Here is a 21,899-nt window from a genome sequence, read left to right as displayed (position 1 = left end):
TCAAAGGCGATATCACCAACGCGGGCCTCAGTTGTGCTGGTTCTGGACTTTTTGCAGGATGGATTACAAAAAGGACTGGCTTAAAGTTCCCTTCGGGTTCAAGTGGCAGCGTTGGCATGCTTTCGAGGGAAAGTCTCTAGCTTGTCCCTTGCTGCTCAGCCGGACATTGCCCTTTTTCTCAGAGGGGCGCTTCGGCTCCGTCCTCTCGTGTGATCGCCGTGTCCGGCCTGGAACCTGGGGCTGGTGTTGAAGGCTCTTCAGCGTTCGCCTTTCGAGCCGCTTAGGCGAGCTTCTGAGAAGGATGTGACTCTCAAGACAGTCTTTTTGGTGGCCATGACATCGGCTAGACGCATATCTGAGCTTCAGGTGCTTTCCTGTCGGGACCCTTTTCTATAGTTCTCAGAGTCTGGGGTGACGGTACGTACAGTGCCTTTCTTTCTGCCTAAGGTGGTTTCTACGTTTCACCTGAACCAGCCCATTTTTCTACCTTCCTTTTCTAGGGAGGACTTTCCGGATTCCTTTAGGCAATTGCGTCTTTTGGATGTCCGCAGGGCTCTGTTGCAGTATCTACAGATGTAAAATGACTTCAGGACATCTGATCATCTTTTTGTATTGTTGATAGGTCCTCGATGTGGGTGTCCGGCGTCTAAAGCCAGTATAGCCCGTTGGCTCAGAGAAGTCATTTTTTCTGCATATCTGCTTTCAGGACGGGCTCCCCCTGAAGCGTTTAAAGCGCATTCCACGAGGGTGATTTCCTCCTCATGGGCTGAAACGGGTGTCCTTTCTCTTCAAGAGATCTGTCGTGTGGCTGCTTGGGCTTCTCAGCTCTCGTTTATACGGCATTACAGGCTGGATGTGGAAGCGAAGCAGGACGCGCATTTTGGAGCGCAGGTTCTTGCTCGTGGAGTTGCCTGTTCCCACCCTACGTAGGGAGTGCTTTTGTACATCCCATCAGTTAATAGATTCATCTGCTGTTGATGACAAGGAAGGGAAAATTAGGTTCTTACCTTGGTAATTTTTTTTCCTTTAGTCACAGCAGATGAATCCACGATCCCTCCCTGTCTGGTGTTGTTTTTTTTTTTGTTCAGATCGTTCATGCAGATATTATATCTCATCGGGAGGAGGTGAAGGTCAGCTCTGAGTTTCTACATATTGTTTTGTTGAAGGAGGTTGAGATCGTCCCTCCTTTGTTTGGTTACTGCTCCGGTTCTGGGGCATTTGTTCACTGTGAGGAAAGTTTCTGATGTTTTACCTTTCTTATTTACTCTGCTTTGGAAGTTTCATATACTGAAGGCAGGAGGAGCTAGACGTCCAGGGTCACTGTGACTTTTCAGTGTTCTCTATCTCCACCTGCTGGTAGGCGGATACAACCCATCAGTTAATGGATTCATCTGCTGTGACTAAAGGAAAGAAATTACCAAGGTAAGAACCTAATTTCCCTTCTATGGCCTGTCTAAAAAAGCCTGTTAATTAGATCAAGAAAGTATTCTCCATGTTGTGCCGAACTTTCTCAAATTTGTAATGCCATTTTAAAAATCGTCTGAGAGGCTTCAGTAGGTATGTTTTAGTAGGTGTTGTGGTTTCGTTAATATATATATTTGGGGGTGGGGGGAACATGTTTCTCGTGTTCTTTGCCAGTACATAGAGACAAAGGAAAACTGCTTGCTTTCTCTGCATAGACTGCTGCAGCAGGGAAGCTGATTTGCATTGCTCTGCTTCAGCCAAAGAGAGAAGACGTCTGGTTTAGAGGTCTGCTTCTGAGATTTAGAGCAAGACTCGGGTTTATAATTAGATCAAAACAGCAAAAGTAGAGGCTGACAAATGCGCAAACCAATATTCATATCAAGGACCCGACACGCCTGCCTCAGGGGTCACAATCAACTTTCTCTGAGAAGAAGCTGATAGGCTTTGGCGCCGAAACACGGACCGTGTCGGGTCCTTGATATGAATATTCAGAATAAACTGGTTTTTGATATTATCTCCCTATTGGTTTGCGCATTTGTCAGCCTCTACTTTTGCTGTTTTGCTTTGACTTTCCATGGAGGCTCCTCCTGTCGTCTTGGATTTGTTTATAATTAGATAGTATCCTGGTGGTTTTTACATTTTCTTCTGGTGAAGTTAGTACTTCTGCCTTCCCTGGTGCTGGCAGCTTGAGGTCTTATGGATTTGGGCCATTTCTTTCAAGCTCTATGAAGTTTAGAAAATAAATAGAGGGGCAGCAAACATCTGGCTGCAAAGGGATCCACTGAGTGGTGGCTTGCACTGACATAGAGCCTCCACCTTTATCACAGCCAGTTGACATTGAAGCCTCAGTTATTGGGCAAGGTAATGCTTCTCCAGTGGTGAATTCTGTAGTTGAGATTGCAGTCCTGCCATGGCTGTAACTACATACTTATGGCAGTCACAGACAGTTGGTACTGTAGAGTGAGGGTAAAGAGGAAGAAAGAAGTTGCAGTAAGAAATGAAACTGCATGTGCTCTATTTGAGGATATCAGGGTCTGTAGAGTGTAGTGGGCAGTGGAATATCTGTGGGGGCAGAAGGCAGAGCTTGGTAGCAGGCTCCTCTGCCTCTGTTGTGATGTCTCTTGCTGGTATAACCCAGGAATAGCCTGGAGCTCCTTGTACATGTGCAAAACCAGAACCTCAAGGTAGGTGTCCTTGTAGGGATTGGAGGATCATAAGTAGCGGGAACTCTCTAGGGTAGGAGCTGCAAAAGTGTAAAGATGAGGCTTGAGCTCAAGATTGGGTCCCTCTGTAATACCAGCAGCAGAAGTCCAGTTCAAAAAGCCCTGAGTTTATCCTGATATGTTATAAAGCATATTCTTTGACAGGTCAACTACTAGCATTTCAACATAAAGGGAGCTAGTGGCAAAAAGACACATGGGGCTTTGGATCAGGCTTTACTCCACTTGTGATCCATGAAATTTTGTAGCACATGTAGGTTCTTGGGTGAATATTGATGAACTGGAGGAAGATGGTTCCAAGGCATAGAGTCATGTTCCTACCATGGCCACTAGTAGGTTTATGGTAGTACAGTAGGCATCAGTGTACCAAGAGTGCATCATTTTGATAGCCCTAGATTGAGATGCCAATGGTGGTAACCAAAACGCAGAGGCTGGGTAGAAAACCCTGTTGCAGTTTAGAAACAAAATACCAGTATGGGAAACTTAGAGCCTCTTTTACTAAACCACGCTTGCAATTCCCATCGTGGCAAATGAGAGGAAGCCCATAGGAATTGAATGGGCTTCCTATCATTTGCTGCACAGGAATCACTAGCATGGTTTAGTAAAAGAGTCCCTCAGTGTTTTATTGCTGATTCTCCGAGGACAAGCAGGCTGCTTGTTCTCACAAATGGGTGACGTCCACGGCAGCCCCTCCGATCGGAGATCTTCCTAGCAACAGCGTTTGCTAGCCCTCGCGCGCGCCCACGATGCGCGCATGCGCGGCCGTCTTCCCGCCCGAAATTGCTCGTGTTTGCTAGTCTCCTTTTTTCCGCGGCTCGGGATGGCTGTTTTTTTTCGGTTGCTCCGCGCCCCTAGGAGATCCCTCGCGATTCGCGGTCTTTTTTTCTCTTTTAAATTTTCCTCTATTTCTAGTGTTGGCCCGTAAGTTTTCTTTCGTGGTCGAGTGCGGCTTTTTTCGCCGCCCGTTCGCTTTTTGGTGAGTTTTTGGTGCCACTTTTTCACCATTACGGATTTCGATTTTGCCGGCGTGATTTTTCCGCCCATGTCATCGAAGCCTTCCAGCGGCTTCAAACCGTGCACCCAGTGAGGCCGGATAATCTCCCTCATTGACAGGCACACTTCTTGCCTTCAGTGTCTGGGGGCTGGGCACTGTCCTCAGGCCTGTAATCTCTGTCTTCTTTTGAAGAGGAGAACTCAGGCGGCGAGATTGGCCCAGTGGAACGTTTTGTTCGGGGCTTCATCCGGAGCGTCAACATCCTCCGTTCCGCGGTCCTCGGCATCGGGGCCTTCGGTACCGTGCCCATCCTCGACTTCGGTATCCGCCATCGGTACCGGCATCGACATCGAGGTCTTCGGTATCGAAGTCATTGTCTGGTGGAGCTGCGAGACCGGGATCGTTCCTCGTGAGGATGTCGTCGGAGGGTGCTTCGATGTCTAGAGTGCAGTTGAGGGCTGTCCATTCCCCTGCTGGTGGCGGTGAGCCCATGAGCAGGTCTTCGCTTGTCCCCCCCCCGGGACCAACCCTCTTCGGACCCGGACCCGAGGAGACGTTTGGATTCGACGTCTTCCTCTTCGTACCGGGGGAGGTACCGATGCCGTGCGTCGTGCTAAGGCAAAGAAGTACCGGCATCGGTCACCCTCCAAGCGTGGTACCGAGAGCTCTGGGTCGCCGGTACCACCGGCACCCAAGCTCGGCATCGGGAGGACCGCTCACCCTCCATTCAGGAGGTGTCGATGCGCTCACCTGTGGACAGCCTGGTACCGCCTCCATCCCCGAAACGGATTCGCAGCTCGTCACCGGTACCGGCCCCACCGCCTTTCTCCGCTGCCTCTCTGAACGAGAGCCTCAAGGCCGTCCTTCTGGAGATCCTGGAGGAGCGTTGCGTCCTTCTCTTCCGGTACGGGGGTAGTGCTTGTGCCGCGGTTCCGTCGGAGTGAGGGCGACAGCTGGGCCCTCGTCTGCGGTGAGGACACCCCGCCCCGGTACCACTTGCGGTGCCGGCCGCCTCCCAGGAGGACTCCCCGATGACGTCGATGGAGGGAGCTCCATCTTTTCCGCTTCGGGAGTCCTCTTCTCGACGCTCCCACCGAGGCCGTGTTTCCACGGAGTCGAGGTGGGTGCAGCTTCGGACCGAAGTCCACCAGCTGATGTCCCGACACTGATGAGGAGGGCCTCGTGGGAGCAGAGGAAGGCGTTGGATATTTCTCTGACGAGGAGTCTGACGGTCTTCCTTCTGATCCTACTCCCTCGCCTGAAGACAGCTTTCTCCTCCGGAGAGTCTCTCTTTCGCGGCCTTTGTCCGGGGAAATGTCTACGGCAATTCCCTTCCCAGTGGTCAAGGAGGATGAGCCGAGAACTGCGATGCTGGAGCTCTTGGACTATCCTTCGCCACCTAAGGAATCGTCCACAGTACCCATGCATCATGTCTCAAGAAGACGTTACTGGTGAACTGGGCGAAGCCCTTAACTACGCCCCACATCCCCAAGCAAGATTGAATCTCAGTATCGGATCCATGGGGACCCAGAGTTGATGAGGACTCAAGTTGCCAGCACGACTCTGGTGTGGTAGATCTGGCCCTCAAGAAGACTAAGAGTTCTAGGGAGTATGCTTTGGCGCCCCCGGGCAAAGACTCTAGAACCTTTAGATTCCTTTGGGCGTAAGGCCTACCATTCTGCAATGCTCATCGCCAAAATCCAGTCCTACAGCTCTACACGAGCCTTACACATGCGGAACAATGTGCGACAGTTGGCGGACTTGGTGGACAAGCTCCCTTCTGAGCAAGCCAAGCCTTTTCAGCAGGTGGTCAGGCAGCTGAAGGCGTGTAGGAAATTCCTGGCCAGGGGGGTGTTTGACTCTTTTGATGTTGCATCCAGGGCCGCTGCTCAAGGTGTGGTGAGGCCGCAGGATCTCATGGCTGCGCGCCTCCGACCTAGAGAATCGAGTCCAGCAGCGGATGCGGATGCTCCTTGCCGGGGGGGATAATGTTTTTGGAGACAAGGTCTCGAACAGGTGGTTGAGCAGCTCCACCAGCGGGATTACCGCTTTCGACAAGTTCTCCCGCCGTCCGCCTTCAGCATCTACCTCTTCGGGTAGACGTTTTTACGGGGGAAGGAGGACGGTCCCCTATTCTTCTGGCAAGCGTAGGTACAATCCTCCTTCTCGCCAGCCTGCTGCTCAGGCTAAGCCCCAGCGTGCTCGCTCTCGTCAGCAGCGTGCGCCTCAGGCCCCTGCGGCTCCCCGCAAAATTCAGGGGTGGGCTTTTGACTGGCTCCTCCAGAGCATAGCCGACGTCCCAGTATCTGTGCCGGACGACCTCCCGGTTGGAGGGAGGTTAAAATTTTTTCACCAAAGGTGGCCTTTTGTAACCTCCGATCAGTGGGTTCTCCAAATAGTCCGGCTAGGATACTCTCTCAATTTGGCCTCCAAACCTCCAAATTGCCCACCGGGAGCTCAGTCCTTCAGCTTCCAGCACAAGCAGGTACTTGCAGAGGAACTCTCTGCCCTTCTCAGCGCCAATGCGGTCGAGCCCGTGCCATAGGGGCAAGAAGGGCTGGGATTCTATTCCAGGTACTTCTTTGTGGAAAAGAAAACAGGGGGGATGCGTCCCATCCTAGACCTAAGGGCCTGAACAAATATCTGGTCCGGAGAAAAGTTCAGGATGCTTTCCCTGGGCACCCTTCTTCCCATGAGTCAACAGGACGATTGGCTATGTTCTCTGGACTTAAAGGATGCCTATACGCACATCCCGATTCTGCCAGCTCAAAGGCAGTATCTCGATTTCGTCTGGGAACACGGCATTTTCAGTACTGTGTGCTACCCTTTGGGCTCGCCTCCGCGCCCAGAGTGTTCACCAAATGCCTGGCCATAGTAGCGGCTTCTCTACACAGGCTGGGAGTGCATGTGTTCCCGTACCTCGACGATTGGCTGGTAAAGAACACCTCCGAGGCAGGAGCTCAGCAGTCCATGCAGGTGACTATTCGACTTATGGAGCTGCTAGGGTTTATGATAAATTATCCAAAGTCCCATCTTCTTCCAGTTCAGAAACTCGAATTCATAGGAGCTCTGCTGGATTCTCAGACGGCCTGTGCCTACCTTCCAGAGACCAGGGCCGACAATCTGCTGGCCCTTGTCTCCTCGGTGCAGGCGTCTCAGCAGATCACAGCTTGGCAGATGTTGAGATTGCTCGGCCACATGGCCTCCACGGTTCACGTGACTCCCATGGCCCGCCTTTTTATGAGATCAGCTCAATGGACCCTAGCCTCCCAGTGGTGCCAGGCTGCTGGGGGCTTAGAGGACGTGGTCCGCTTGTCCACGAGGTTTCTCCTCTCCCTCCATTGGTGGACAATTCGATCCAATTTGACCCTGGGATGTCCCTTCCAGATTCCTCAGCCACAAAAGGTGCTGACAGCGGACGCGTCACTCCTGGTGTGGGGAGCCATGTCGATGGGCTCCACACCCAGGGGAATTGGTCCGTCCAGGAACAAGGTCTACAGATCAACCTCCTGGAGTTGCGAGCGGTCTGGAACGCTCTGAAGGCTTTCAGGGATCGGCTGTCCCATCAAATTATCCAAATTCAGACAGACAACCAGGTTGTGATGTATTACATCAACAAGCAGGGGGGCACCAGATCTCGCCCCCTGTGTCGGGAAGCCGTCAGCATGTGGCATTGGGCACGCCGGTTCGGCATGTGGCTCCAGGCCACGTATCTGGCAGGCGTAAACAGTCTGGCCAACAGATTGAGCAGGATCATGCAACCGCACGAGTGGTCGCTCAATGCCAGAGTAGTTCGCGAGATCTTCCAAGTGTGGGGCTCCCCACAGGTGGACCTCTTTGCCTCTCAGACCAATCACAAGGTCCCTCAGTTCTGTTCCAGGCTGCAGGCCCACTGGCAGGCTGGCGTCGGATGCTTTCCTTCTGTTTTGGGGGGAAGGCCTCCTGTACGTGTATCCTCCCATTCCTCTGATAGGGAGGACTTTGCTGAAACTCAAGCAAGACAGGGGAACCATGATTTTGATTGCTCCTTTTTGGCCTCGTCAGATCTGGTTCCCTCTTCTTCTGGAGTTGTCTTCCGAAGAACCGTGGAGATTGGACTGCTTTCCAACCCTCATCACGCAGAATGAGGGGGCGCTTCTCCATCCCAACCTCCGGTCTCTGGCCCTCATGGCCTGGATGTTGAGAGCGTAGACTTCGTCTCCTTGGGTCTGTCAGAGGGTGTCTCCCGTGTCTTGCTTGCTTCCAGGAAAGATTCTACCAAGAGGAGTTACTTCTTCCTCTGGTGACGGTTTGCTGTGTGGTGTGATGGCAAGGCCCTAGATCCTCGCTCTTGTCCTACACAGACCCTGCTTGAATACCTTCTACATTTATCTGAGTCTGGTCTTAAAACCAACTCTGTAAGGGTTCATCTTAGTGCGATTAGTGCATACCATTACCATGTGGAAGGTAAGCCGATCTCTGGACAGCCTTTAGTAGTTCGCTTCATGAGAGGTTTGCTTTTGTCAAAGCCCCCACTCAAACATCCTACAGTGTCATGGGATCTCAATGTCGTTCTCACCCAGCTGATGAAACCTCCTTTTGTGCCACTGGATTCCTGTCATCTGAAGTACTTGACCTGGAAGGTCATTTTCTTGGTGGCAGTTACTTCAGCTCGCAGGGTCAGTGAGCTTCAAGCCTTGGTGGCTCATGCTCCTTATACCAAATTTCATCATAACAGGGTAGTCCTCCGCACTCACCCTAAGTTCTTGCCGAAGGTGGTGTCTGAGTTCCATCTGAACCAGTCAATTGTCTTGCCAACATTCTTTTCCCGTCCTCATACCCGCCCTGCTGAACGTCAACTGCACACATTGGACTGCAAGCGAGCATTGGCCTTCTATCTGGAGCGGACAAGCCCACACAGACAGTCCTGCCCAACTTTTTGTTTCTTTTGATCCCAACAGGAGGGGAGTGGCTGTGGGGAAACGCACCATATCCAATTGGCTAGCAGATTGCATTTCCTTCACTTACGCCCAGGCTGGGCTGACTCTTGAGGGTCATGTCACGGCTCATTGTGTTCGAGCCATGGCGGGGTCAGTGGCCCACTTGAAGTCAGCCACTATTGAAGAGATTTGCAAGGCTGCGACGTGGTCGTCTGTCCACACATTCACATCTCATTACTGCCTTCAGCAGGATTCCCTGACGCGACAGTCGGTTCGGGCAGTCGGTGCTGCAGAATCCGTTTGGGGTTTAGAATCCAACTCCACCCCCCTAGGCCCATTTTTATTCTGTTCCAGGCTGCACTCTCAGTTAGTTGGAAAAGTTTAGGTCAATCTCAGTTATGTCCTCGCTGTTGCGAGGCCCAATTGACCACGTTTGTTGTTTTGAGTGAGCCTGGGGGCTAGGGATACCCTATTTGTGAGAACAAGCAGCCTGCTTGTCCTTGGAGAAAGCGAATGCTTACATACCTGTAGAAGGTATTCTCCGAGGACAGCAGGCTGATTGTTCTCACCTACCCGCCCGCCTCCCCTTTGGAGTTGTGTCTTCCCTTGTCTTGTTTTTGATTGGTACGGGACTAGCGAACATGAGCGATTTCGGGCGGGAAGACGGCCGCGCATGCGCGCATTGCGGGCGCGCGCGAGGAATAGCAAACGCTGTTGCTAGGAAGATCTCCGATCGGAGGGGCTGCCGTGGACGTCACCCATTTGTGAGAACAATCAGCCTGCTTGTCCTCAGAGAATACCTTCTACAGGTATGTAGCATTCGCTTTATATAAAACCATGACAGAGAACCAATGTAGCCATGTTTGGGCGGATCCCTGCATCAGGTTTATATAAATGCCTTCAAAATATATAAAACCATGTAAGCAATAAGACAAAAATGTGATAAAAACAAAGTATTAAAAAAACTTGGTAAATGTACAAAATCACTTGATAAATCGTTACATTTACAAGCCATACTGGTAAGACAAATAAAAACAATAATGTAGCTCAAATTAAAAAAGTTAATATAGTGAAAAAATGAAACTGTATACATTGAATATGCTGTGAAACATAGTTGAGACTATAAAATGTATGTAACATAACCATGTACATATAATGAAGAGACATAAGAATGATTGATGATTGATAATGAAGAGACATAAGAATGATTGCAAAAATAAGTTTGAATCCTGATGGAAAATCCTGCTCTGGTTTTGCTTGGGTCATTTCCTTTGAATGGAAAAGCTGAAAAGGAGGGTATATTCTGTGGCAGTAATCTCCATGCTACTAAAAGCCACAATAAAGTTCATATGTCTGGTTTATATAAAGATTTGGAGCATTTAAAATGGAGTGCACAGTAAAAAAAAAACCATAAATTAAAAATTCAATTACAATATTTATTAACACAGTAAATGTGGTCACACAAAACCCAAATGACCATGTTTCTTGCATAGGCTTCAGCAGGGGTTGATGACAAACTGCTAAATTCACAACACAACAGATAAATACCTCTTAATTACAGAAACATACTTCTTATTCAGAAATTAAGAACTTGTGCTTAGTTGCGCTGTTTCACTTTCAAAATGTCCACGATAGATGGTCAGTCTGCATCGATAACTGCAACATTTGTAGCTATTGCAAATCATGAAAAAGATTTGGAGAATATTCAGAGCATGATGTAAGGAGAGGCAGGTAGACTTGAGGAAAGCCACTGTTAATCAATGAGCATAATCAGTGGTGAAATCTACCTATTGTGTGCTCTTTTGTCAGGTTCTCGTGACCTGGATTCGTCACTATTGGAAACAGGATACTGCTTGATAGACCTTTGGTCTGACCCTGTATTTCAGTCCTTTTGCTCTTAAGTTATTATGACCTACCAAGGTCCTCACATTAGGCAAGAGATACCTTGTTGCTTCCAATGCTGCCACTGGGGCAGCCCAGACTCCCTCCTACTTGCAGAGCCCAGCATTGTCCTGCATTGATTGCCTAAATTTTAAAGACACAGCATGCTTTTTTTGCCCATTATCCAGCCGAGGGAATGCTGCCATCCCGTGGAGGCCAGGAAATCGATAGAATACCGCTTCATTCTGCCACCTGCCCAATGATGCTTCAGTGTGCCCTCCACCTCAGACATCTTCATTTTTTCTGCTGACAGCCTTCACATTAGAGCAGAGCATGCTGGTACAGTGTGCATTGACTGGCGATTATTTCTCTAGTAAAGTCTTATTAATACCACCTAGTGATCTGCTCTTTTGTTTGCTTCCACAGTATGCATTTATTACAGCAAGTGCATCTTGGGGACAAGCTAGTTGCTGCTTGCTGTCCAAAAAGAGTAGGTTAAGTCAAGATATTTTTGGGAACAGAAGAAAAAAATGGATGCTGGGCAGTGGGCTACAAGAGGGAGGGAGAGAAATGAATGCTGAGCAAGGACCTTAGAAATGGGAGTGGGAGAAAGAGAAAGCAGAGGTGCTGGGTAGGAGGCTTTGTTGCGCGAGAAGAGAAATGAATGTTGGGTAGGAGGCTTTAACTGGGTGGTGCAAGAAATGGATGCTGAACAGAGGGAATTTTAAGTAGAGGGAGAGAGAGAAAGCAGAGAGCTTAGGGTGTTTTAACTGAGGAGATGCAGTCATGTGCTGCTCATGGAGCTAGTGAGAGATCACTTACTTTGGAGGTGGGACGGCAGTGTATGTTTGTGCGAGATTCTTAGGTGGGGGCAGTTGCTGTAGGGGGGCATCTGTGTATATGAGCTGCTGTTGGGAAGATGGGAGAGGGAGGTGTACTAGTTGCTCCTACTGCTATTTTGCCCTTCATTGCCCACTATGAAAAATGAGTAAATTAGGGCATTTACTAACATACATTAAAACACTTTAATTCAACTTAAGTGCATGCGCATGCATAATGAAGAGGCCCCACTGGGAATAATTGGGCTTGTGAAATTTAATGTACATTAAATCACATTAATGCGCACTAACATGTTAACACACCTTAGGAAATGGGGCCCTTAGATTGTAAATCTGTAGTGCAGGGCCTACCAACTGTACTTGACTTAACTTGTTTAGAGCTTGGATTATATTATGAATTAGGGTTAAGGTTTAAAAGCAGCCTCAAAAGATGGGCTGTTTGACTGAATTTAATTAAGACCAGTGAGGGAGCATAAATTACAAACAGGAAATCTTTTCCAATGTATAAAGGTTGTATATCAAATGCAGATAAAAGTGCAGAGTTGAGAGTGGGAGTGGAGGAGTGGACTAATGGTCAAGACCTGTCGCTTCTTTCTCTATAACATCAGCAAAATTCGCTCTTTCCTCTCTGAGCACACCACCTGGAACTCTCATCCACTCTCTCATTACCTCTCGCCTTGACTACTGTAACCTACTCCTCACTGGCCTCCCCCTTAGCCATCTATCCCCCCTTCAGTCCGTTCAGAACTCTGCTGCACGTCTCATCTTCCTTCTGGACCGATATGCCCATATCACCTCTCTCCTCAAGTCACTTCACTGGCTTCCGATCAGGTACTGCATACAATTCAAGCTTCTCCTACTTACCTACAAATGCACTCGATCTGCAGCCCCTCATTACCTCTCTACTCTCATCTCCCCTTACTTTCCTACCCGAAACCTCCGCTCACAGGTCAAATCCCTCCTCTCAGTACCCTTCTCCACCACCGCCAACTCCAGGCTCCGCCCTTTCTGCGTCGCCTCAACCTATGTGTGGAATAAACTCCCTGAGCCCATACGCCAAGCCCCCTCCCTGCCCATCTTCAAATCCTTACTCAAAGCCCACCTTTTCAATGTCGCCTTCGGCACATAACCATTATACCTCTACTCAGGAAATCTAGACTGCCCCAACTTTACATTTCGTCCTTTAGATTGTAAGCTCCTTTGAGCAGGGAATATCCTTCTTTGTTAAATTGTACAGCGCTGCGTAACCCTAGTAACACTTTAGAAATGTTAAGTAGTAGTAGTAGTAGTAATGGTTAGTGCAGCAGGCTTTGACCCTGACAACCTGGGTTCAATTTTCACTGCATCTCCTTGTGACCTTGGGCAAGTCACTTAACCCTCCATTGCCTCAGGTGCAAAAAACTTAGATTGTGAGCCCTCTGAGGACAGAGATAGTACCTGCATATAATGTGTACAGCGCTGCAGTACATCTAGTAGCGCTATAGAAATGATTAGTAGATAGATAGGAATAGATAATGAAGGATGGAGGGCGGGGTAGTGATGGAGTGGAGAAGAATTTACTTAAAAATCTCCCACATAAAAATTGTTCCCCTTTTGTGGTTATTTATTTATTTATTTCTGCATTTATATCCCACATTTTCTCACATCTTTGCAGGCTCAGTGTGGCTTACAAATACCGTTGTGGCGATCGCCATTTCCGGAATAAGAAATGCAGAAGAATGTTCCAATCAGTATATAGAGTACACAGTAAATTAGAATATGAAGGGCTTCTGCCACTTCTTTCCTCTTGTGAGTCTCAGGGAAGACATAAGGAAGCTGCTACATGTGCACCAACTGTAGTCTGCAGAGATCTCTGAAACAAGGCTGCAGATTCTGCTGCAGGCCTTGTAAAAGGAACTGGAAACCTAGGGAGTGTGTTTCACATTGTGTTCGACAATAGGATTAAGATTTTACATTTTTATATTTGCTTTATTTATGCAAGCTTTTTACATAGCCATCAAGAATAAGACTTTTAATTAGATATCCAGCAATAAATAAAATGGGGTGGGGTGGGGGGTGGGGAGAGCACCTACTCCCTCAATAAATCATACAACAAATTTAAATTATCAGTTCCTCAAGGTAGAGGGGGGGGGGGGGGGGGGGAAAGAGAGAAAAATTAGGGAGATGTCATATACAGAAAAACCTAGAGGGAAGCCTCTTAAACTAATACAGACTGTGCTTAGCTCACCCTTTGTCTATGAGCATCTACAAATAGGAAAAAAATCAATTGAGACCCTTAATTTGAGGATTATTAAATTTCCCTAAGGTCTCATCAGTATAACCAATGGAAAATTTTGAAATTGGAGATGTTGGAGATAAAATAGGAAAACATTCCACCTATTACCAAGGTCTTTTATTTACTGGAAAGAATGTGTTCGATTTTTTTTTGGTGGGGGGGGGCAACCTCAACAGCAGATATTTATGTGGATAGCTTGGTCTTAACTCAAATTGTAGAGGATTCTAGTGAAGAATCCAACAGAGCAGTGTTCCATGCATCTTCTGCTAGAGGGCATACCTTGAGACTTCATCTCTGAAGAGACATATTCTGTTTCCTGGTCAGAAAATGTGGACTTTTCTGGATCTCTGCAAAGCCTCTTGAGTGGAGAAAGTATTTTCTTGTCATGCACCAAAAAACATTGGCTTCATGTGTATCTTTTTTATTACTATTTCATTGTAAATGTATTATTAGATTTCAATATATCCACAGGTGTTGCATTCAGGATCTTGGCTTTTTCTCCAGTTGTCCAATTATTATTCCTTGTCATTAGCAGCAGATGAATCCAGATACTTGTGGGTTATGACCATCTACCAGCAGGTATAGATAGAGAATACCAAACTGATCTCTGCCGCATTGGGGTGTATGATCCTTGGTCTGTTAGTATTCTTCATCTCCAGCAAGCGGAGGACAGTCGATCACAAGCTCCTGGTTTTCTCCTGCTTCTGTGGCTCCTGCTCCAGGTTTCCTGGTTCAGTTGAGCATGGGGATGTCTAAGCCAGTAGAGGTGCCATGAGTTGGGATACACCTGGTGGTGCCAGGTCCCTCCCCCACCCTTCCCCTCTCTCTGCCACTTCCTTTCTGCTTATGTGGCATTCTGGAGGGTGGGGGGGGGGGGGCTGCACTTCTGCGTGATCAGAGTTAGAAGGCCTAACTGTACTTGTAAGGCTGGTAAAGATGTGTGAACTTTAATTCTTTCCATCTGTTAGATTTGTTCTGTTTGGGTTACTGCACCTGCAGTGGTACACTTTCTTTTGAAGCAATCTATGTGGGGGTTTGCCTTTGTTGTCGGGACAGTACCATTGGGCCAGCATGGCAGCGATTTGGCGTGCTTTCTACAGTACCTCTCTTCTGTTGGCAGCAGCCATTTTGGTTACAGGCTGCAATAATGGATTGCTTTTTCTGTTTTTCTGTCTTTGCAGCTTTTGGCCCATTGTGGTGCGGACAGCACCGGTTACCTTGATTGGCGGAGGTTTTTTTTGTCTGTGTTGTGGTTTCGGTTCTTGGCTCCTTCTTGCATGGTGAATTCCCGCACAGAAGAAGCCTGAACCTTGCTGCTCCCAGGTCACTCTCGGTTTTTCGGCTGCTCTCACAGCCTTATCCAGGCTACTCCTCCTGGCTGTGTTCTCAGTTGCAGCTCACTTTTGTTTCTGAGGCCTTGGCTATGCTGGCGTGGGTTGTCCTCTTTTCCTGGGGGGGAGTGGGTATCCTTCTTTCCTTGAGCTAAGGGGCAACATCTCCTCATGGTTGCCTGGCCTGCTGTTTCCCGGCTGCCTAGGCAGCCTTTGGCTTGTGCCTGCACTTGTAGGGGCGTTTGCTGCCCTCTGCTGCGTTTACTCCAGGTACTGGATTGCGGGATTCCTTGTTTTGGTAGCTGAGACTCTATGCCACTTTTTCTCCTTCCTGTGTCATGGCCATTTTTGTCCTCTTTGATTTTGGGGAGCTGTCCTGCTAGCGTCCTGTTTCCGCATGAGTATCTAGTGGTGCGCTTCTGAAGCAGCCACCTTTGGGGCATGTTCGTCATCCCGGCATGGCCTCCCTAAGGCGATGATCCCATGTGGAGTCAGAAACCTTAGACTTGTTGTCTGACCTGTTTTGTGGTCCCTTGCAACATTGTCAGCATTCAGCTTTCAACAGCATTTGTGGACTTCGATTTAAGCATAGTAACATAGTAGATGACGGCAGAGAAGGACCTGTATGGTCCATCCAGTCTGCCCAAGATAAACTCATATGTGCTACTTTGTGTATCTGACCTTGATTTGTATCTGTCATTTTCAGGGCACAGACCGTAGAAGTCTGCCCAGCACTAGCCCCGCCTCAGTGGTATTTTCACCTCACAGCTCTCTGCGCCTTTACCCCCTTGGAGCCATTCCGGCATGGGCGATTGCCCTTCAGATTAGCGCTTCCACTATTGGCTTTCTACCAGCTGTAGCCTTGCGACTTGGAGTAGGTGCTGGTTGGGATGCCCCTGGGCACTTGACAGGTTGCAGCCTTCTGTTTTTTTGCTGCTGATCAGTGGAAGACAGTTTGTGGAGCCTTCACTGGTCTTTTCATGGCAGATGTTCCAGAACTCTCCTGTTGGGGGCTATGCAGACTACCTGGCATATAGCGGTATAACAAGCAATGTGAAATAAATAAAATAATAAATACGGTCAGATTCTTGCTGTTTAGTGCCTTCACTATTTGCAACTCCAGCTGTGTTGGCTTCCTTCAGCAGTTATTGGCCTTTGGCCTCACAGTGACAGCTTCAGTGCACCTCTATGGCTGCTTGGCTAAGTCATAGCTCTGTGGTATCAGTAAAATGGCTAACTCGTAGCTCTATAATATCGGCAGAATTTGGCACTTTGGCTATTGAACTTCTTCCTTTGGTACATGTGGAGCGTGGTTCCATCCCTGTCTGTACAGCATGGTTTCCCCTTTCCACATGCTGTGGTCTTTAGTATTTGGCTATGGAGCCCGATTTTGGCTACATCCAGTGAACACATCACCCTTCTATTGTGGTCCTGTGCTTCACTGGTCCTAGTCTCAGTTTGATTCAGTGTCAGGATGCCATTTACTACTATTACTACTATTTAGCATTTCTATAGCGCTACAAAGCGTATGCAGCGCTGCACAAACATAGAAGAAAGACAGTCCCTGCTCAAAGAGCTTACAATCTAGTAGACAAAAAAAATAAAGCAAACAAATCAATTAATGTGTAGAGGAAAGAGGAGAGGAGGGTAGGTGGAGGCGAGTGGATACAAGTGGTTACGAGTCAAAAGCAATGTTAAAGAGGTGGGCTTTCAATCTAGATTTAAAGATGCCATTTCCAGTTTCCTCTCTGTAGTCTGGAATAGCTCCATACATTTGGGCTCGGATCCATTTTTGCCTGGTGAGCACGACTCTGTCTGCAGGTTCAGTGCAGTTCCATTACTGAATGAAGACCATTGCACCATCTCTGCATGTAGAGCTCATCTCCATCTCTGAATGTCTCTGTATCATCTCTGTGTGTCTAATGAAGCTCCCTCTCTAAATCTAGAGTGCAGCTCCATCTCTGAATGTAGAGGACGGCACTATCTATGGCTGTTGGGCACAATTCTATCTCTGAATGTCGAGCACGGCCCCATCTCGGACTGTGGATAGTGGCTTCGTCTCTGCTGCTTCTTCCATATAAGGAAGTAGATCGGCTTCTTCCTCTGGTTGTGTGTCATAGCTTCATTCTTGGAGCTGTCCAAAGGTCCGTCTTGGGATGCGTAGTTCAGTTCCATTTCTGATTACGGAGCACTGCTCCTTGTCTGGCTCTGGAGTGCAGCTCTGTCTCAGGACTTGAGTGCAGCTGCATCTCTGGATGAGGAGCAGTGTTCTATTTGTGGAGATGGAAGTGCACCCATCTCTGAACGTGCACAGCAGCTTCTACACTGTTCCATATCCAACTCTCGGACTGGTTGTGTCCTCATCATCTGCAACTTTCCCACTTTTTGGGGGAATCTGTTCTAGCTGTGGAGCGTGCCTCTGGTGTTCTGCAGTGCACAGCTCAGCCCTTTCTGTGCGGAATGTCGCTAGCTGGCATTGTATTTCAGCTCATTCTATGTCTATAGGGTTCTGCTTGGCTCTGAGCCTAGGGTGCAGTCTCCTTTATCCTAGGCCTCAGCCCTATCGTGCAACAGGATCCTTTCCAACTTATGTTGGCGTTCTCCTGTGTGCCTTCATGCTCGAACTGGCTTCATCTCGGCATGGTCAGCGTGACTCCAGCTTGGCATTATTTTGCTTGGTTCCATCACTAATTTTAATTCCTGTCACAGTGTTCTGTGCAGATTCTTTATTCATGTCTCGGAATCAAGGGTGGCTCTCAGCACAATCCCTCCATTGTTGCCTGTGATGGTATCCACATTTTAATTTCCATTAATCAGCCATTGTTTCCTCCATTCTTTGTGAGGAAATTCATCCTGGGAGTTTCCGTCTTCTGCTTTATATTGCGGTCACTGTAGGCCTTCTGGTACCTTCAGGCCACCAATAGATTTATGGACGTAGTCTCCCTTCCTGCTACTGGTGGGTCCCAGTTGGGGCATTGCAGCCTCATATGCAGCCATAGCTCACTGGAGTCGGGCGCCTATTGCTCGGGTATATTTCCTAAGGGCGCCTATTCTCGTCATTCTCATCTATGAAGGTTCCCTATGTGGTTCTTGTGACACATGTTTTGTAGACATTGTCTGGTTGATAGTTTTGGCTAGATCTAAGGCATCCTTTTGGATGTAAATTCTTTCTGCAGCTGTATCTGGTTCCCACCCTACTGACTTACTGCTTTTCTATATCCCTCAAGTCTCTGGATTTGTCTTCTGCTGAGAAATTTATGTCTTACCTGATAATTTTCTTTCCTTTAGTCACAGCAGAAGAATCCAGAGTCCTACCCTTAGTTTGACACTATCAGTTTAATCTGTTTCTCTGCTTAGGTTTCTTGACAGATTTGTGCCTCATTTCTGTGAGTAGGAAGAGATGTTTGCCTTATTATTCCTTCTGCTTTGGTACAAGAAATACTGACTGACCAAGGAGTAATACCCTCCTATGCAGCAGAGTTCAGTTTGGTACACTATTGGGCTCATTTTCGAAAGAGAAGGGCGTCCATCTTTCGACATAAATCGGAAGATGGACGTCTTTCTCCCAGGGACGTCCAAATTGGTATAATTGAAGCTCGATTTAGGACGTTTTCAACTTTACTCTGTCGCAAGGATGGCCAGAGTTCAAGGGGGCATGTCGGAGGCGCAGCGAAGGCGGGACTTGGGACTCCAAAACCCACCACAAACCTACTATATCCACATCTAGGTGACCCCCTTCACCCGTAAGGGCTACTGTAGTGGTGTACAGTTGTGGGTAGTGGGGTTTGGGGGGCTCAGCACACAAGGTAAGGGAGCTATGTTCCTTGGAGCAATTTATGAAGTCCACTGCAGTGCCCCCTAGGGTGCCTGGTTGGTGTCCTGGCATGTCAGGGGGACTAGTGCACTACAAATGCTGGCTCTTCCCACGACCAAATGCCTTGCATTTGGTCGTTTTTGACATGTACGTCTTTGGTTTTGAAAATTGCCGAAAATCAGAACGTCCATGTCTAGGGACGTGCAAATCTAGGGATGGCGAAATTTAAGGATTTGGACGTCCCTGGCGGTATTTTCGAAATGAAAGATGGACGTCCATCTTGTTTTGAAAAGCCCCTGGATTTGGACATTTTGCAAGGACGTCCAAATCGCAACTTGGATGTCCCTTTCGAAAATGCCACTCTATGTCTTCACCTGCTGGTAGGTGGTCATAACCCACAAGTCTCTGGATTCATCTGCTGTGACTAAGGGAAAGACAATTATCCGATAAGACATAATTTTTCCATGTCTGGTGCTCTAACGATTTCTTTTCAACAGCGTTTCCCAGCTTCTGATCCTTACCTCTCTCTCCAAATAAGTGTTGTTTTCAGAGTATTAAGACTTGCCAAACTAATTTGGTAATCCCTCCCTCCCTCCCCCACCCTGATACAGACTGGATGAGATACCTTAGTGCAGTGGTCTTCACCAATTTTTAAGTTAGGGCTACCTTGGATTCTGATGAGCTGAAGGAGAAACCAAATATCTTCCTATGTGGGGCTATGACACTGCTGACCAGTGTGTGTCAAACATCTTTCCCCACTAGCCCCCCTCACACTTTTAATTGGGGGTATCCTGAAGGAGGCGAACACTTCCAAATGCATTATCTTTGTCTATTGAGAAATGCCTTGTCCTTCAAACATGTGGCTCTTCTCCCATCCACTTCCTCTTTTCTGTCCTGAGCTTGGGTAGAGAGGCAGCATGTTGAAGAAGCATAAAGATGAAGGGGGCTGTCACAGGCCCCTGGGCCTTGCATTGAAGAACACAGCCATAGTGAATCAAGCCGTGACTTTGTATATCTGTAGCTCTTGTTAATGGGTAGCTAAGTATTTAGAAAACTTCACCACCAGACATCATTTTTAGGAGACAGGAGAAATATTTTCTCTGTTTTGCTTTTATTACTATTTGCTCTTATTTTTTGGGAGGTGGGGGAGGGGCGTGTTTGCTTTTTTGTTTTTGTCTTTTTTCCCCTTTTCTTTTTCTTCCTTTGTCTTTCTCTTGCTGTTCAATCTTTCCCTCTCTCCTGTTTTCTTGCTCCAGGCCTTTCCCTGACATGGTCACTCTTTGTGGGCCTGGTCTGTTGGAGTTAGCAGCAGTTCCATTTTGGTTGACCAGGTGGCCATGCACCTCAGTCTGTCCTCGGGAATATCTTAAAATCTGACCTGAACCTTGGCGTTGTGCTGCTGCTCTCAGTGACACAAAGAATTACCAGGCCTCTGTCACAGGAGGCTTGCTTTTGTGTGGTGTGTGGAGTTGCCCCCTCTGATTTTGCCTGTAGAAGTGTTAGTCTGTCGTAGAATTAGCAGTTTTGCAACTAGTATTCTCACCATCCAGGATTTGCCATTGAAAAAGCAAAATAAAATCAAAACCTCACAATCTCTTTGTTCATTTTGAAGAGAGAGGCATCGACATCGTGAGAGGCGAAGATCCCCATCTCCAGAAAGATCCTACAAGAAAGAGTACAAGGGATAAGAAGGTAAGATGGTTTGGGCACTTGCCTCAGCCTGAGCTGTCGTATTCATGAATAACTGGTTCATCATTTATCTCCAACCCTAAATACCTCCCACAGGTGAATACTGGGATGTCTGCTCCTAGAGACCGTTTGTGATTTTGGGTAAGTCACTTAACCCTCCAGTGCCTCAGGAACAAACGTACCCCCCTGTTTACTAAGCTGCGCTAACACCGACACAGCCCATTCACTTTGGGCTGTTTTGGCATTGCTGTGCGACGGCCACTAGCATAGCTTAGTAAACAGGGGAGTTAGATTGTATGCCCTCTAGGGACAGGAAAATACTAGTGTACCAGAATAATCTTGAGTTTACAAGTGAAAAAGGTGTGAGCTAAATTCAAATTCTGTTCCCCTTCACCTATACATTTCCTTTGTATTTTAGGAAATAACATGTAATTTAAATTAATTGTTATTATTAATTCAGGTCATTATTCAAATGCTGTTGTCAGTGTGTATTTTTTAAATGCACAGGAGAATTTGTTAGACTTTCCAGGTCTAGATAATATGAGGAAGGTTAGATGGCGTTGTAAGGCTGTTAGGATTGTTGGACTTAGAATTATGGAACAAATTGTGCATTATGTTAAGAATGGAATCTAGTCTCTTGGGGGACAATATTCAACTTAATTTAAATGGCCAGAGCTGGCTCCTGGCAGGTTAAATTGCCTGTTGGGGGCTAACTGCTTATTTTCAGTGCAACTTTACTGGTTAGTGCTGCTGAAAATAACTGGTTAGTGCTGAACTGAAAACAGGCTATTTTGGGGATGCTCTGGGACAGAGTCAGCACTTTTCTGGTTAAATGCAGATATTCAGCACTTAACCAGTCAGATTAACTGCATAAATAGGACCACCTAAAAGTCAGTCCTACCTTTATTTGGTAACCTACCTTTATTTCTCCACCACTGCCAACTCCAGGCTCCGCTCATTCTGCCTTGCCTCACCCTATGCCTGGAACAATCTTCCTCAACCCCTACGCCAAGCCCCCTCCCTACCCATCTTCAAATCTCTGCTTAAAACTCACCTCTTCAATGCTGCTTTCGGCACCTAACCTTTCGAGAAATATAGTATGCCCCCCAATCTATCTGCCCTATCAGATTGACTCTACACTTGTCTTTTAGTTTGTACACATGTCTTTAGATTGTACACCTGTCTTTTAGATTGTAAGCTCCTTGAGCAGGGACTGTCCTTCCATGTTAAATTGTACAGCGCTGCGTAACCCTAGTAGCGCTTTAGAAATGTTAAGTAGTAGTAGTAGTAGTAACCCATAGCTAGTTAATATCATACTTAACCTGCTATGTGTTAGCTGGCTCTGGAAATGACCTGGCATTGAAATTCCAGGTTTAACTCTGTTATCAGTCAACAAAACATTGATTGTCGCCAGACGAATGTTGGGCCCTTGATGTTTAAGAAAAACTTAAAAATTCATTTATTTTCTCTAGT

The 21,899-nt window shown here is 47.5% G+C and overlaps 1 protein-coding gene across 1 annotated transcript in view; it reads left to right on the top strand.

Annotated features, from left to right (window-relative positions):
* DROSHA (drosha ribonuclease III) overlaps positions 1 to 21,899 on the top strand; it is a 552,432-nt gene that overhangs the window by 24,969 nt on the left and 505,564 nt on the right. The window contains exon 3 of the mRNA XM_030216759.1: positions 20,350 to 20,422. Within this exon, the coding sequence (XP_030072619.1) occupies positions 20,350 to 20,422 (73 nt within the window). The remainder of the gene's footprint in view (positions 1 to 20,349; positions 20,423 to 21,899) is intronic.

The sequence above is a fragment of the Microcaecilia unicolor genome, chromosome 1 (genome assembly GCF_901765095.1).
Source record: "Microcaecilia unicolor chromosome 1, aMicUni1.1, whole genome shotgun sequence".
NCBI classification, from domain to species: domain Eukaryota; kingdom Metazoa; phylum Chordata; class Amphibia; order Gymnophiona; family Siphonopidae; genus Microcaecilia; species Microcaecilia unicolor.
This window is presented reverse-complemented; position numbering and strand designations above follow the sequence as displayed.